We start from the raw sequence: 16,698 nt of genomic DNA, 5'->3' as shown, positions 1-16,698 counted from the left end.
ACCAAATACTTCCGTGTTATCTTTCCGGATTTGAGAGGCCGCTCTTAATGACTTACTATCTGCTCCGGTTGGAGTATTTCTTCCGTTTCCTCAACCTCAGGAGGTTCCTCAGCACTAGGCTGGCTTGAAGGCGGTCCCACATACGGCCGGAGTAAACTGACATGGAAATCATTATGGATCCTCCAATTAGGCGGTAGCTCTAATCGGAAGGTGACATCATTCACTCGCTCAGTGATCTTAAACGACCCATAATAACGGGTAGAAAGTTTTACCACCTTCCCCTTATGAGACGCTTGTTTCTTAAGTCTTGCCTTCTCAAACTTGAGTAAGACTAACTGTCCGACTGTTAAGTCTAGATTCCTCCTGTGCTTGTCTGCAGCTTTCTTATGCTTTTCCTGAGAGCATAGAATAGCTCTCCTAACTTGCCCGTAGGCTGTGTCCAAATCCCGGACAAATTCATCTGCTGCAAAGATCTTATCCTTAGTTAAAAGGATCGGTGGAAGCAAAGGCTTACCATAGAGAATCTCAAAAGGTGCTTTCCCCGTCGATGAGTGTATAGTATTGTTATATGCATACTCGACAAGAGGCAAATATTTCTCCCAGTCAGATTGCCAGTCTGACACATAAGCTTTTAACATATCCAATACCGTGGAATTGGCTATCTCACTTTGCCTGTCCGTTTGAGGATGGTAGGCAGATGAAAAATTCAGCTTCGTACCAAGATTATTCATCAAGGCACGCCAAAAATTTCATGTCATGCGAGGATCTCGATCACTCACGATAGACTTAGGCATTCCATGATGCTTAAAGATCTATGCCAGAAAGACCCTAGCCATATGATCTGCTTTTATCCTTTTCTTGACTGGTATAAAGTGTGCTTGCTTACTAAACCTATCCACAATGGTCCGGATCGCGTCATTTCCAGTCTGAGTTCTAGGGAGGTCCATGATGAAGTCCATGGCAATACTTTCCCAAGGTTCATTAGGCATAGGCAATGGTTGTAGCAACCCAGGCGTCTTATGCCGATCATACTTCACTTTTTGGCAAACCAAGCATTCCCTGACATACTTATCAATGTATGCTTTAAGGCTAGGCCAAACGAAATATCTTTCCATTGCTAAGGTCGTAGGGAGAATACCCCGATGACCCGCATAAGGCGAAGCGTGTGCTTCATCCATGATCTTCTTTCTTAATGGTTCTGCCACACATATGGCCTGATGGTGGTAGAGATAATCGTCCCGAATGGAATAGGGAAACTCATTCTCTCCACGATGTAGCTTTCCCCAAATGGTGGAGAAATCTGGATCATTCGGATACAAATCCGATAGTGCTTCTAATTCTTGGTGATACACCGAAGTGATGGCGTTCACCCTTGGCCGCCTAGACAATGCGTCCGCGACCACATTCTTACTCCCAACCGTGTGAAGGATCTCGAAGTGAAACATAGACAAAAAGTTTGCCCATCTCATCTGCTTCTCAGATAGTTTCCTTTGCGTAAGAAAATACCGCAAACTCTGGTGATCAGTCTTGATCACAAAATCAACTCCTAGAAGATAGTGCTTCCAGTTGGATAAGGCGTGAATCACAACCGTGAGTTCCTTTTCGTAGATTGATGCATGCAACTCTGCATCCTTAAGCCGTCTGCTTTCGTAGGCCACTGCATGGCCTTCTTGGTTTAGCACTGCTCCGATGCAATCGCCTGAAGCATCGCAGTGAACCTCAAATGGTTTTCTTAAGTCAGGCACTATCAAAATAGGTCCATGGCTTAGCAAGTACTTGAGCCAATCAAAAGCTCCTTGTTGTCTCGATCCCCATCTGAAAGGAATCTTCTTCTTTGTCAAGTTATGAAGTGGTCCTGCTACATGAGCAAATCCTCGAACAAACCTTCGATAATACGAACATAATCCCAGGAAACTATGTACATCATGTACCGTAGTGGGAATAGGTCAATCTTCTACCACTCGGATCTTGGCAGGATCCCTACTCACTTGATTGTGAGAGACTATATGGCCGAGATAGTGTATCTCTGAGAGAAAGAACTCGCTCTTCCTTGCATTCACATGCAACTCATGCTTTCGCAATTCTTGAAACACTAAGTCCAAGTGCTTCCGATGTTCCTCTTCTGACTTAGAGAAGATGAGTATGTCGTCAAAGAATACTCCCGTAAAAACTCGATACGGGCTGAAAATGCGGTCCATCATGCCATTGAACGTCGCAGGAGCATTGGTCAAGCCGAAAGGCATTACCAAAAATTCATATAGTCCAAAGGTTGTGCGGAAAGCAGTCTTATGGACATCCTCAGGGGCGATCCGTATCTGATGATACCCACTCTTTAAGTCTATGCGACTAAAGACACTTGCACCCTGCAACTTATCAAGTATATCATCAATCCGAGGGATCGGAAAGCGATTCTTGATTGTGATCTTGTTTAAAGACCTATAGTCTATGCACATTCGAAACGTGCCATCTTTCTTCTGCACCAGTAAAACTGGAGAGCAGTAGGGTGAAGCACTGGGCCGTACTAACCCTTTCTCTAGAAGCTCATTAACTTGCTTCAAAATTTCCTCTTGCTGAGCAAGACTCACCCGATAAGGGGGTTGATTGGGAGGCGAGCTACCCGGTATGAGATCTATGCGGTGATCTTCCGGGCATACCGGAGGGAGTTCATCAAGAAGTGTTTCCGTGAAACAATCTTTGTACTTTTCAATAAATTGAAGACGCTTAATTTCCAGACTAGAGAGAGAGTCCCTACTAGTTTTATCCTTCTCACGTGCAAAAATCAAGTAAGCAGAAACACACTTCTTCATTTCTTTCTTAATGGAGATATGGCTTACAATTGGGAACTGCCCATCTCCTACATTAGCATGAATCTTTATTTTCTTACCCCCATGATCAAAAGTGAGGATCTTTTCCACATAATCGGGAATAGGTGTCATGTGGAAGTGCCATGGCATACCCAAGATGATATCACATCCCTCGATGGGTGCCATCAAAAATGATTCGCGGTCCTTGTACTCGCCAATCTGAAGATTGAGTTGTCCTTGCACGGGAGTTGCATTGGTTGTCAACCCCTCGAATACCGATCCGGATGTAACCGGTGTGCCAAGCTGAGCCGGTGTGAGGCACAAACGTTCCGCAATATCCAGGGAGATGAAGTTATCCGTGGATCCTGGATCATAAAGAATCAGTATTCGCTGGTTGCAAAGACCCCCAGCCCTTCAGAAGTTGACGCTTTCCTTTCTCCGTTTCTGTGTTTCCTTGAACATCTGGAATTGAGTTCGAGCTTGGTGGAGCGGGTTCCTTCCTTGCTTTCTCTTGTCTCGTAGAGGCTTGTTCTTGCCGTTGCTGCTTTAGCGGGCAATCCAGTTTCATATGTCCTTTCTCGCCATAGTAGAAGCATCTTCCTTCCTCTCTGAAAGTTTGAAGTTGAGTAGGAGAAAGATACTTAGTTCGCTTGCCATTGCCCTCTGGCTTCTTAGAATGATCATAGTCCCTAGATGGAGGACGTTTTCTTCCTTGGCTCCCTTGGTCATCGTAGACCCCACTTTGTCTTGCACGGTAAGTGCTATGCTCCATTTTTCTGGGTGTCCCGGTTGAGTGCAAATCCTCAACAATGATTGTTGACTCCATCATCCTCTGAAGAGTGTCATGCGGATACACTTTCATACTCTTTCGAAGCTGCGGTTGGAGACCTGCTTCGAACTTTCGTTTCTTTTCCTCGTCGGCAATCTTCATGAAGGGAGTGACCTTCAGAAGAACCGACCAATACTTGTCCACATAGGTCGTTACTCTTTCATGTTCCTTCTGGGCAAGCCAGTCCCATTCCTTCCGTATGTCCAGCTCGAAGTCAGGTGGAAGAAATTGTTCATAAAATTCAGATTTGAAGCTTTCCCAAGTTCTGGCTTGTGAACCTTACAGAATCTTGGCTAACCACCAATTACTTGCCGTTTCCTTGAGGTGCATCCCCACATGGCGTAATTTGGATCTTTCTGTGAAGTGCCCATTGATAAAGGCGACTTCAAACTGTCTGATGAAGGACGGTGCTTTGGAGATGTCTCTCCGTCCATTGTAGGTTTCGAACTTGATGTCCTTGTCGCCCGATTTGAAGACTCTCATGCGATGTTGAGACTTGCGACCATGCTTCTTGAATCGAGGCTTATCTTTAGGTTGATGTAAGGTAGTAGTAGTAGCGGCTTCCTTCTTCTGTCGAGATGATCGAGAAGTAGAAGTATAATCAGGAGAGTAAGATGGAGATGAGATAGAGATGTCCTTGCTCTCGTCTAGCAAAGAGAGCGCTTTGTCTTGGCCTTTCCTTGGAGTAGGCTGTTCATTCCGATCCGAAGATCCTTTGTGCACCTCGGCACGTTCTTCTTCTCTTTCCTCCTCTGGTCTCACGCCAACAATGTTGTCTTGATGCCTGGCTGCATCGGTTCCATTCGTTTTCTTCATTCCGCCCAAGAGCTTTTGGACATCTGGCAATAGTAAGATTTGTTGCAAATCTGCAACCTGAGCTTGCACTTGTTGAAGCTCCTCTTCAACGCTTCTCCCTTGGCCCGACATGGTTCTTCCCGTTCTTCCCGGAATCGTCCTTCTTTGCAGAGATAGAGAGGAGTCCGAGCTCTGATACCACTGTCACAAAACGGGAGCGTACACGAGCACTTAGAAATCTGAAAAATAAAATACTTTGCAAAAGGGAGAGAAGGGAGAAGATCGACACAGTATTGGGGACCAGAAGATGGGCTGGTCCCCCCCCCGTTAAGAGTATTCTTTATTCAGGGAGAATTCTTATACAAGCACGAGAACCCGAGGAAACCCCTCCGTTCTGTAATCTTAGACCCGAAGGTCGTGCTTTCCCATAAAGGGCTTGGGTGCAAGGCCGTTCCTTCCCGTAAGGGACTTAGGCGCGAAGCCGTACTTTCCCGTAAGGGACTTAGGCGTAAAGCCGTACTTCCCGTAAAGGGCTTTCCCGTAAGACGGGAGATTCCTGCAAAACAAACCACACAAAGCAATAATTCTCAATGCGTATCAACACCTTATACCTGTCGCTCCTTGCTCGGAAAAACGACCTCCGTACTCAATCGTCACACGAACACTTGCCGTTTCCGTCGCCAACCTCTGGTCCAGAATCCCAGCGCTAGCACTTTCTGCTGCTCCCGGCCTCTCCAAAAACTGAACGCTTGCTGCCCTTTTATAGGCCCTGGCACCCGGCGGGAATAGCAGCCGAAAAAGCAAAGCCCTGGCGCCCTAGAGAGAGGAGAGAGAAAAATCGCTGATTTTGGCGCTTTCTAGAGAGAGGAGAGTGAGAGAGAGAGAGAGAGAGAGAGAGAGAGCAGATTTCAGCCCCCTGCGTAGCTTTTAGCGCTGGCTTTTTTTTTAATAAGAGCCTTGCTTTATTTTATTAATAAAAGGGCAATGCAGACACAGACTCCTCGCGGGAAAACATCTGCCCTCCCGCGATTATTCCTGCTTTTCGTAAAAAGCTTCATTGAACCCATCTTTATTCTTGTGCTTGCGTTCTTACGCGTATTTTCTTACTCAGTTCGGATTTCCTCCTTAGCCTACGGGATGCCCCCTTACTGATGCACCCGTCACCCATCATGTGACGCATCAGGGGCACCCGTAACCCGGCCCTTTCCACCGAACTTACGGAAACTCCTTCGCGATGTTTACCGTCACCCATCAAATGACACATTAGAGTTGTCCGTTCTTGATGGCAGTTCCTGTAGCTACAATCTTTTAACAGTTCTTAGTGCACATAATAAAATATCCTAAAAAAGAGATTAATCATTAAAAATAAGAAAATAGTCCAATTAATAACACTGAGCCTAGACACCCTTTTACTACTAGAATTCCAGTGCCGACCAACTTTCCTTCTACGGGTCAAACTATTTGTTAGGTGCAGCGGAATGAATGTTTGCGCTTTGCGCAAGATGAGTGCTCCGAACTGTGCTCAAGGTTCCTTTTGTTCTTATGGAAGGTAGAACCTTCCGTTCTTAATGAGAGAGTGCTATGATCACAAACAAAGTGAGTGGACATTGTGCGTGCAAGTGTATGAGACTGAGAGATAGAGAGAGAAGAGAGATACGACACCAGAGACGTAAAACCCTCCTCCGAAGGCCCCACTCTCATCGGCGAGAGTGATCTACTTATGATTGCACAATCTCGTACAAACGGTATGCATGAGACTAATGCAAGTCTAGGCTATGTTGACAACAACGACGGTGATGACGACTCCTGTCCAAAAACGCTATGGACTAAAATCTGCTAATCTTCTATCTGCTGAATTCTGACTCTATGTCAATGACGATGTCGATGACCACGATGCGACGACGACGCGCTGAAAACGCAGATGCTGAAATCTGTGTTTTCCGGGCTGAAACTGTAAACCTTGCGGAAACTGACCGTGCGGCGAGGAATTGCTGCGGTAAGGTGAGATCTGCGAGGTTCGAGACTTGATCTGCGATATCTAACTGCTGAAAACTGAAAACGCTGGTCCTAGGGCTGATTCTATCGCGATAGATCTGCAAAACACTGAGGTTACTGGCAGATGCAAAAACGCTAGGGCTGAAAATGGTGTTTCTGTCGCCGAGGTTCTGCAAATGCAAAAACGCTAGGCTGATCTGCTGTGGTCTTGTCGCCGGGGATCTCCAAGGGCAAAACGCTGGCTGATCTACTGTGTCTTGTCCAAAAACGCTAGCCAAGCTGCTGTGGAGCAAAAACGCTAGAAGTCTTTGGGGTCCTGTTGAGAAGGTGCCTGTTGAGCGGTGCTCCTGTTGCCTCTTCTTCCATTTAGTGCTAACTTGGGTTTGCTTATATACAAACTTAGCAAAATTGCCCTACCTACTTTGTTGGAAAGTCGCTTAAAAATAATAAGTGAAAAATGTCAAAAATAGGGAAAATAGGCTAAATGCACTGGAAAATTCTCCTAACTGATTCTAATGGATTCTGATGAGAATTCTGACGATCATGCTGTGTGCAACCAAAGGATATGCATCTATGCTAAGTGATTGGGCATGCACGGTCTGCGAATAGACTCACAAAAGTGCCAGATCACTTCTAATCTAGACCGACTGGACTGACTGAACCCTTGTCGTGTTGTAGCTTCTCCACGGACACACAGGGTTGGATGTGTCACGTGACATCCCCTCCTTTTCAAAGTGAGCTACTGGCACCGAACTGTATGGCGTCAAGGGAGATCGCCAATAGCATACGGAATCCTGGAAGGGACTCTTCGCCGGCCCACTCTGATGTGTGGGTCGTGCAGTACTTGAACTTCATAAAGGTCTGCAACGCTTGCTTCTTTGGGCCGCGCCGAAAGCGACACAAAGTCTTCTGTGGCTCCTTCAATGCTTCAACTTCGTCTTTAGTCATGCTTCTTTCTTCTTCAAGAATCTCCATGGCTGAAAATTCCTGAAACCATTTCCAACACAAAACCATGAACATACCTATTCAATGTAAAGTGACTGGAAAAAATCTTGTCTTCGCTAAAGTCTGTGTATGCAATGTAGATGAACATAGAGACGGAGTGACAACCCGTTCATCCAAGACATGTAAACAATGAGGTCGAATCTTTTTCTGCTGATCTAAAGCAATCAACTGTGGCAATTCACAACGGAAATGCCCATGCTTGGTGCTCATACTTTCATGTGCTCGTCCTACAACTGTGTCATGCCAAGGAAGAGACATGGAATTTGACTTCCTTAAATGCATACTTTTCAGATTTTCATGAAAAATCCGCATATATTCGTGCTCATTCATGAGTGAAACGTGCTCAACATACAATATGTCATGCCTAGGAAAAGGGATCACATAAAGACGCTGACTAAAATACAGGAAACGATCACGAATGACACATTCGAACAATGCGTGCGTATCAATCATGCGAACACATAATACTTCATGTGAGGGTTCTTTGGACCTAGGTTCGAGAGCCAAGATCGCTTCTTCGGGATCTATCGAATCTTCTTGTGGGGGTTCTATGGACCTCGACTCGAAAGCCAAGATCCGTTCTTCGTGATTGATCAAATCTACAATGAGGTTAACTTCGCTAGAAAAAGCATCCACTAACACATCATCCCTGTAAACAATCACATCCTTGTCATGCAACTCATCATGCTTGTGAGAAATCACATCTTGATCATGCAAATCATCATGCTTAGCAATATCATTCAAATCATCATGCAAATGATTGTCAATCAAATCATCATGCAAATCATGTGTGTTATGCTTTGGAGAAGAAGAGACTGAGAAAGTCTCCTTTTCCTGATTCTCTTGCATCTGTGCCTGAACTGGAGAAAAGAGTCGCAAGAACTCTTGCATTCTTGCTTTGTTCTCGCGATCAAATCTTGCTTCTCTTTCTTTGTTCTCGCGATCAAATTTTGCTTCTCTTGCTTTGGCTTCCAAGCGTGCTTGCTCGCTCTCACACACTATGGCTTCCATTCTTTCTTGGTATTTGCGCTCTATTGCTGCTATTCTTTTCCTGTCCATCATCCTCTTGTCGAAAGTCTCCATAGAAGTTAGTGCAATCCTGGTCGTAGATGGTGAAGGGAGAGGGTCAGAAAAACCTCCTGGTGGGGAAAATTCTTCTTCGCCTCTCTCATGCTCATCTCCTCCAAGCAAAGTATCCATTCCGTTGCGAGTGATGACCATTCTAAGTCGTGGGTTCTTGGGGTCTTGGTTCTTGAGTTCACGAGGAACTTGGGTTCTTGGGGGTCTTGGGTTCTTAAGTTCACGACGAACTTGGGTTCTTGGGGTTCTTGAGTTCTTGAGGATCTTGAGGTTCTTGAGGTTTTCTTTCGCTTGCAAACCGTGTTTGAGAAGGATCTTCTCTTCACCCGAGTTCTACTCCTTTCTTCGAGCGCACCCCTTGGCGGCCTTGCGCTCACACCAAGGTTGCTTTTTCCCACCTCACGTCGATTGGCCGGCCGCTAAGTGCACGGTCCGCTCTCAAAGAGCGAAAAGAGACACAAGGGGAGGCTGGACAAGCCCTTCTTTCCTGGGATTCCTGTCACTCTTCAAAAACACGATTAGGAATCAACACGACCAAGCGAACTTTGGTTCATGCGACCGCAACAAGCAAAAAAAAATTCTTGTGATTCTTGTGGTTCTTTCCTTGAGTGATACAGAACACTGCCAAAGCTCTGATACCAATGTTAGGTGCAGCGGAATGAATGTTTGTGCTTTGCTCAAGACGAGTGCTCCGAACTATGCTCAAGGTTCCTTTTGTTTTAATGGAAGGTAGAGCCTTCCATTCTAAATGAGAGAGTGCTACGATCACAAACAAAGTGAGTGGACACTGTGCATGCAAGTGTGTGAACTGAGAGATAGAGAGAGAAGAGAGACGTAAAACCTCCTCCGAAGGCCCCACTCTCGTCGGCGAGAGTGGTCTACTTATGATTGCACAATCTAGTACAAACGGTATGCATGAGACTGATGCAAGTCTAGGCTATGTTGACGACGATGACGGTGATGACGAGGTCGACCTAAGGGCTGAAATCTGCAATCTTCCTACTCCTGTCCAAAAACGCTATGGGCTGAAATCTGCTAATCTTCTATCTGCTGAATTCTGACTCTATGTCAGTGACGATGTCGATGACCACGATGCGACGACGACGCGCTGAAAACGCAGATGCTGAAATCTGCGTTTTCCGGGCTGAAACTGTAAACCTTGCGGAAATTGACCGTGCGGCGAGGAACTGCTGCGGGAAGGTGAGATCTGCGAGGTTCGGGACTTGATTTGCGATGTCTAACTGCTGAAAACTGAAAACGCTGGTCCTAGGGCTGATTCTGTCGCGATGGATCTGCAAAACGCTGAGGTTGCTGGCAGATGCAAAAACGCTAGGGCTGAAAATGGTGTTTCTGTCGCCGAGGTTCTGCAAATGCAAAAACGCTAGGCTGATCTGTTGTGGTCTTGTCGTCGGGGATCTGCAAGGACAAAACGCTGGCTGATCTGCTGTGTCTTGTCCAAAAACGTTAGCCAAGCTGCTGTGGAGCAAAAACGCTAGAAGCCTTTGGGGTCCTGCTGAGAAGGTGCCTGTTGAGCGGTGCTCCTGCTGCCTCTTCTGCCATTTAGTGCTAACTTGGGTTTGCTTATATATAAACTTAGCAAAATTGCCCTACCTACTTTTGTTGGAAAGTCACTTGAAAATAATAAGTGAAAAATGTCAAAAATAGGGAAAATAGGCTAAATGCACTAGAAAATTCCCCTAACTCATTCTAATGGATTCTGATGGGAATTTTGATAATCATGTTGTGTGCAACCAGAGGATATGCATCTATGCTAAGTGACTTGGCATGCACGGTCTACGAATAGACTCACAAAAGTGCCAGATCACTTCTAATCTAAACTGACTGGACTGACCGAACCCTTGTCGTGCTGTAGCTTGTCCACGGACACATAGGGTTGGATGTGTCACGTGACACTATTGTTTCACACTGGCCATACAAAGTCCGACCATTTGCAACTTCAAAAAGAGGGTCCCAAAATTAAACAAAAATCATTGGAAAGAATACAATAACTCGAATTAGCAATTGCCACATTCTCGTGACAGAACCCATGTGTAATCTGGGATTCTTTCTGGCCTATGCCCTCTAAAATAGAGCGATGAAACCGGGGGCACGCCCGATGCGCGATGAAGTAAAGGTGGGAGTGGCTACTAAGTCCGAGGTCGGAACACAAAGATTCTTCAATAACAATTTCCAAAGTGGCCAAGTGCCTTGTCTGCTCTTTGATAAGACCGGTGTGCTTTGAGAAAAGCACACGCCTGATGCTCTGATACCACTATCACATGCTTGGGCACCCCAAGCAAAGAATCAGACACGACACAGGAGTAAATCACTTAAAATACTTCACAACTTTAAAAACTTGAGTCGACACGGCCCAGCGTAGTTCCGTGCCCAGAGAGATTGGCCCCAAAGACTCGCGCCCCTTTCGGTATTTCTTTTATGTTAATGCATGAGCAAAGTACAACTCCTGAAGTGGTCCTCTGCTCTCAGACTCTGCGTCCAGAGTCCAGATGCTCTGACCCCTTGAGTCCTTTTATTCTTACAAGGAATATCAAAAGCAGAGCCCCAAAAGCAGTTAAGCGCAAAAGCAATTGGTTCCTAAAGAAATGATCCCAAAAGCAACTTGTTTCAAAAGCAACTAGCTCCAATAGCAGCCACAAAAGCATCAGCGCAAAAAGCGGAATTCCATACAGTTTTGCCACGTCAACATGCTATCAGCGGTTTTACGGAGGTCCGTACTACCACGTCACCAGCCTGTCGGCACAAATATGCGGACAGTCCGTACAATTGCTACCACGTCAGCACTGTGTGTTCGGGCAGTAATGCCACGTCATCAATTTGTGACACGAATAGTATTCTGTTGTATGACTTTATGAATATTGACTTTATGAAATGACTGCAGCATTTTTGTCTTGAAAAACTATAGACATGATCGCAATAAGAATTAGCTAATCTGACATCAATGAGGTCTAGAATGGACCTAGATGCGATTGCTAAATACGTTGCCAAGAATCATGGTCTTAGATTTGGAATCAATTTTTATGTGATTGATTTGATGTGAATGTGCATTGACTGTGTCATCTTTATGCAAGTGCTAGATCTGTGTTGTCTAGTGCGTCGGTACTTAGAGTCAGTGTCTACTAAATTGGTTTATGGCCTCTAATCGTTCTGCAGGCGTAATCGAGGACGATTACAACTCTTTCAGGAGGGAGGTATGTCACAAACTGATGACGTGGCATGACCTGTGGACGCTAAATTAAAGACTTCCAATCAAAACTTGTTCCAACTTATGGGCAACTGCCGACAGGGCCAAAGGCACACAAGGACATAAAAAAATTGTGTAGAAGCTGCTGACATGGCTTGGAATTCCGCAAATCGCGCTAGCTGTGTTGGGCGGCAGCTTTTGGCACCAGATGCTTTTGAAATTGAAGCTTTTCATGTAAACTACTTTTCCAAGGCCAAGGGCCTTTAAATAAGACCCTAGGGCGCTCTCTAGCTCATTGAGTGATGACGAGCAGGTGAGCAAAGGAGAGCCCAGGGCACCTGTACTTGCTCACTTGTTAATCCAAAAAGAAATACACAGGGGCACCAATCTTTGGGGCATGAAACCGGCCCGTAGGGCGGTGGACTTTGACTTAAGACTTTAGGACACAGAGAAGCTTTTGCAAATAAAACCTGTAACAAGAATTGACACTTCAAACACACGGCTTGGAAGCTAGAGCGCTCCAAGCAGACGCCAACAACCTGTTGGCCCCAAAGACTGGCGCCCCTTTCTGTATTTCTTTATTCTTTAAGAGGGTAAAAAGTTACAAAACTGAGTCCTTGGGATCTCACCTGTTCTAGCAAAATTTCAACAACATGACGGCTCCAAAACTTGCTCTAAACAAACCCCCATGCCGGGACTCGCTTCCAATGGCATAAACCCTCTGTTTTCAGCTCAAAAACAGTAATTAAAGCTCTCTGTAATTACTGGTTTTTCACCTATTTCAGCCCTAAACACCCCCATTACTGTCCTCTACCAGTGGGGCACTGTTCCCAATGCTTCTCGCATCCATATGGCTGAAAAACAGTCCAAAAACAGCACATAACTAGTGCTGAAAATGCACCTGTACGGGAAGGTTATTACCCTCACCGGTGCCTGCTTTTGGAGTAGCAGTTAGCTACTCCTGTTCCTACTCAAAGAGGCTCTTGCCTCGGCACAAAAGCATATGACCACATAGCTGTACATAGGTCAAATGAAAAGCCCTCTTGTGGGGCATCACATAACTGCACAGAGGGGAGAGAGAGCAGTGAATGTTGTGCAAGGCTTCAGTTCTTGCACTTCATTGTACATAGAGGGTAAGCAAGCACACAATAGCTCTTAACCTGTGGCAAAACAGCAAATGAGGCTTCCTACAGTAGAAATCGAGCGCCCCCTCTTCTCTAGACTTGGCAAGTGACCCAAAAAGTGCCACTTGGCACTTACACGTGCAATTTCCCTACTTTTGGGTTCTAGCCTAAAAATATCTCAACTGGTGCATCGATCGACTTTGCAGCAAAGCAATAAAACGTTCCCCTTGTCATTCTGGAGCTATTGACGCGAACACATTTCGTGGCCCAAAATAGCAATTTCCTAAATTTTAGGAGATGCTTCCATGGCACTTCAAATGGTCATTTGACCTTCTATCACCACTAAGACCACATCATAAATGCAATGTAACCCAGTTATCGAGTGATTTTCTCTTGATGACCCCACCTTGGCTAACCTTAGCCAACTTGTCTATCTTCAGTGCAAACTGGCCTAACAGGACCTTACTTGTCTAGCTTGAAAATCAGCCTCCTCTCTTGAAATGGGCGTCTCCCTGTTGCTGCTGGACTTGGCAAACTAACCCGGAGCCGCCATGTGTCCACTTTGCCTCTCTGAGTTAATTTTCTAGTACCCACTAACTGATAAATGTAGCGCGGGGCCTAAATGACTTTGAATAGAGCCTAGACATACTTTTACTCCTCGGATTCCAGTGTCGGTCAGCCCGACCAACTCATGGCGGGAAGGCCTTCCCGTCTGCGAGAGAAACTCTCGGTCGTCGGCTGTTTCACACTGGCCATACAATGTCTGGCCATTTGCAACTTCGAAGAGGGTCCCAAAAGTCAAACAAAAATCAAGGGAAAGAAACCAATAACTAAGGTTAGCAGTTGCCACGTCCTCGTGACGGGGCCAATCTCTCTAGGCACGAAACTATGTCAGGCCGTGTCGACTCAATTGAACTGTGATTTAATTTTGTGGAGTGTTTAGAGTAAATCTCTCTCATGCCGCAACAGATTCCAGACTTGGGGCCTCCAAGTTTGTTACACAGGGAATGGCTCGTTGGATTCCTCTAACCTAGAACTACATGCACATCATGCCAGATGCCCACTGTAGTGTAATAACATCTGGCAAAACGCGTATACAAACCATTTATGCAAGAGGGTTCCAAAACTGTAAAATCTAATCTAATGGACTCGTCCGGACATGCAGATCCTACGAACAGGCTCATAAAATTGCCGGTACTAATCCTCCTAGGATTCTAGACACTTCTATATAGGAAGAAGGGGAAAACTAGCTCTGGAAGTCAATAAAGCATGTCCATGTGGCACACATAGCCATGTGCACGTGACATGAGCTGCCGAAGTGGAGCCACCCCTAATCCAAGGACCCAAGGAAAAGCCCTAGCACGCGAAAATTACGGCAAGATTTGCGTCGTGATTCGCATAGTAAAAACCGAGTTGACGTGGCCGCTTGAAGCAGTATAGATGATATTGCTCCAAGAGATAGGTCTCAAACCGAGTGTGAAATACTTTTAAGATGTATCCACTGATCTCAAAAGAAGTGTTAGTAGACTTGCAAAAATCACATCCAAAAAAATGCCAAGAAAGATCTTCGGTGTCTCTAGTCACATTTAGAGAAAAGAGAAAGAAGCCACAACCTAGTGTTGCAAAACGGCTTAAACCACAAAAACACCAAGAAGGGAAGACTAAGCAGTTTGCACCAAAAACTAACAAGGAAAGCCGGACTCAACAGCTCTACTTTATAGAAGAAACCGTATATTGCAACAGTCATGGATAGACAGCATGGACAACCATTGGATGGTGTCTTGTCGTAAGTAGGGTCCTCCAAGATGAAAGAAACAGTTCGGGCCAGGATCATCCTCTATGAAGAGGGACAAAACAGTTTGCGTTGTGAAGAGCCTCTAAGAAGAGGGGTAGCTAGAAAAGTCTATTTGAGCCATCCTGACTGTACTATTGACTCCAATCCTGCGATGTCAGCCAAACCATGATCCATGCCAACAGTGCCACCAAATCACAATTCGGTGTGGCTCTCTATATGGCATATACATGAGCTCGGAGAGAACCTCTACCCAAGTCAGGCAACATTCTGTCGTCAAACATATAAATTTGTAGCACTGATATACACTATTGCATTGGACCCCAGCTCTGGAATTTGAGGTTGTTGGGTAAGCCTCTTATCAAGATTAAGAATCTGTTCCGCTCTACCATCCCATTTATCAATGTGGCACAAAGTATTGCAAGATCAGGACAATACTCCACCTCCAACGCTCTAGAAGCTAACCATGCTATAACAAAAGGGTAAAACCTTACGTGGATGCCAAGTTAGCAGCACTACACAGTGAACATCCAAGAAACGTTTGCCGAAAATAATAGCATGCAAAGAGCATTTGTTGGCTCTATGGGAATAATGTGGGGTTCTTTTTTCTAAAAGGAGTAGCATAACCGAATCTTACCAAAGGTGCTAACAGTATTGTCGATTCCAGAAGGTCGCCCATGGAGAATAGTCTCCCCCTTGAACGCCCACTTGTTTACCAAGTCCAGGCCAGCCTCATCAATTTTCAAGTGATCCACGCCATTGTTACTTGCATAAACATGGCTCTCGTGAGTATTAGAAGCAGACACCTTAGCCATGGCGAGCAAAGCAGCCACCAGTGAGACACAGAAAGAAGCAGAGGAACCAAGTCCAGCACCCATGGGGAGATCTGCAGAAACTGTTACAGTGGAAGGAATGACTCTGGAACATAAACAAAAGTAATTAATTCCTTTAGATTTGCCTGAATTTTTTTTTTGAGGTAGAAATGTTGAAAAAATACCCTAGAATTGAGGAATATAGAAACAAGAATGCCATGACACCAAAGGCTATTCCGATCTTGGCTTCCGGTAAAGACTTGTCATCAAGCAAGTCTTTGAGCCTTGCAATAACTTCTGGCGAGGTAGGGTTGGCCACGGCAACATCTGAATGCACTAGCTTTACTAAAGAATCGATTTCTTGAAGCGACCATTGCAGGGTTAGCTTCAAATCCAAGAGCTGAAGGCAGACTCCATCGCCTGAAAGAATCACCATTTGTGGAAAATTTAAGAACTAACTTGAATAGCTACTCATCTCTCATCTCGGTGCAATATAAACAGAAAAGAAAGAAAATACACCTGGAATCAAGGATCGACGGATATGGCAGCGAGTAAACAAACCAAGGGCTGCAGCGACAGCAGCATAGCCATGAACAACGGCATGTTCACCAGCAAGAATGAGTTTGCCAGGAGCTCTAGCTTCCACCTCCATAGCTATAAACTACAAAAGATTCGAGAGCTTGCCGCGAGACATTCGCTTAAGAGGGACAGAAAAGCAGAAATTTGAAAAGAATGCCATCCGAGAAACGTGCACTCTTTGTCAGGATTCTCTGATATGGACTCAGGAGTCGAGAGCAGACATTGAGATTCTTGCGCCTCGCCTCTAAAATTTCAAGGCCAGATCCCCAATTTTCTTCGGACAACACTCGGACGTGAAAGCCAGCCGGCGTAAAATTAAAGCCAGGACCCGGGTCTCCTAGGCTGACCTCCCCTTTAAATGCCACGGGTCTCCACCATGGGATCAATGGTCTTGAGTGAAAGATCAATTTGAACCATCGATCTGCTAAAACTAAATTCGAGATCTCGAGTTTAGATTTTTCAAAACTAATCTCAGAATCCGAGTTTAGTTTTTAGCGACTTCGGAAGGCTTAATCTCGAGATGCCCACGCTTCCCCAGTCGGGATTTGAACCCTCACCACAAGCTTGAGAGCCCAAGGCCTTAACTATCACACCCACGTGCGCTTTCGTGAGGTAGATGTGGTTTTCCACAAATTTAAACTTAAAACAATAGATTTCGACATAAAAACTAAACTCGGACTC

General features: G+C 45.3%; 1 protein-coding gene across 1 annotated transcript in view; it reads right to left on the bottom strand.

Annotated features, from left to right (window-relative positions):
* MK (mevalonate kinase) overlaps positions 1–16,328 on the bottom strand; it is a 48,968-nt gene extending 32,640 nt beyond the window's left edge. Inside the window, exons 1-3 of the mRNA XM_086515905.1 lie at positions 15,958–16,328; positions 15,624–15,858; positions 15,264–15,544 (exon numbers count right to left, since the gene is read on the bottom strand). Coding sequence (XP_086372031.1) covers positions 15,264–15,544; positions 15,624–15,858; positions 15,958–16,090 — 649 coding nt within the window. The 5' untranslated portion in view covers positions 16,091–16,328. The remainder of the gene's footprint in view (positions 1–15,263; positions 15,545–15,623; positions 15,859–15,957) is intronic.
* Positions 16,329–16,698: the final 370 nt, after the last annotated feature.

The sequence above is a fragment of the Adiantum capillus-veneris genome, chromosome 7, assembly GCF_014529385.1.
Source record: "Adiantum capillus-veneris isolate H3 chromosome 7, ASM1452938v2, whole genome shotgun sequence".
NCBI classification, from domain to species: Eukaryota; Viridiplantae; Streptophyta; class Polypodiopsida; order Polypodiales; family Pteridaceae; genus Adiantum; species Adiantum capillus-veneris.
Note: the sequence above shows the minus strand (reverse complement) of the source record. Positions and strands in the feature narration are given on the sequence as shown.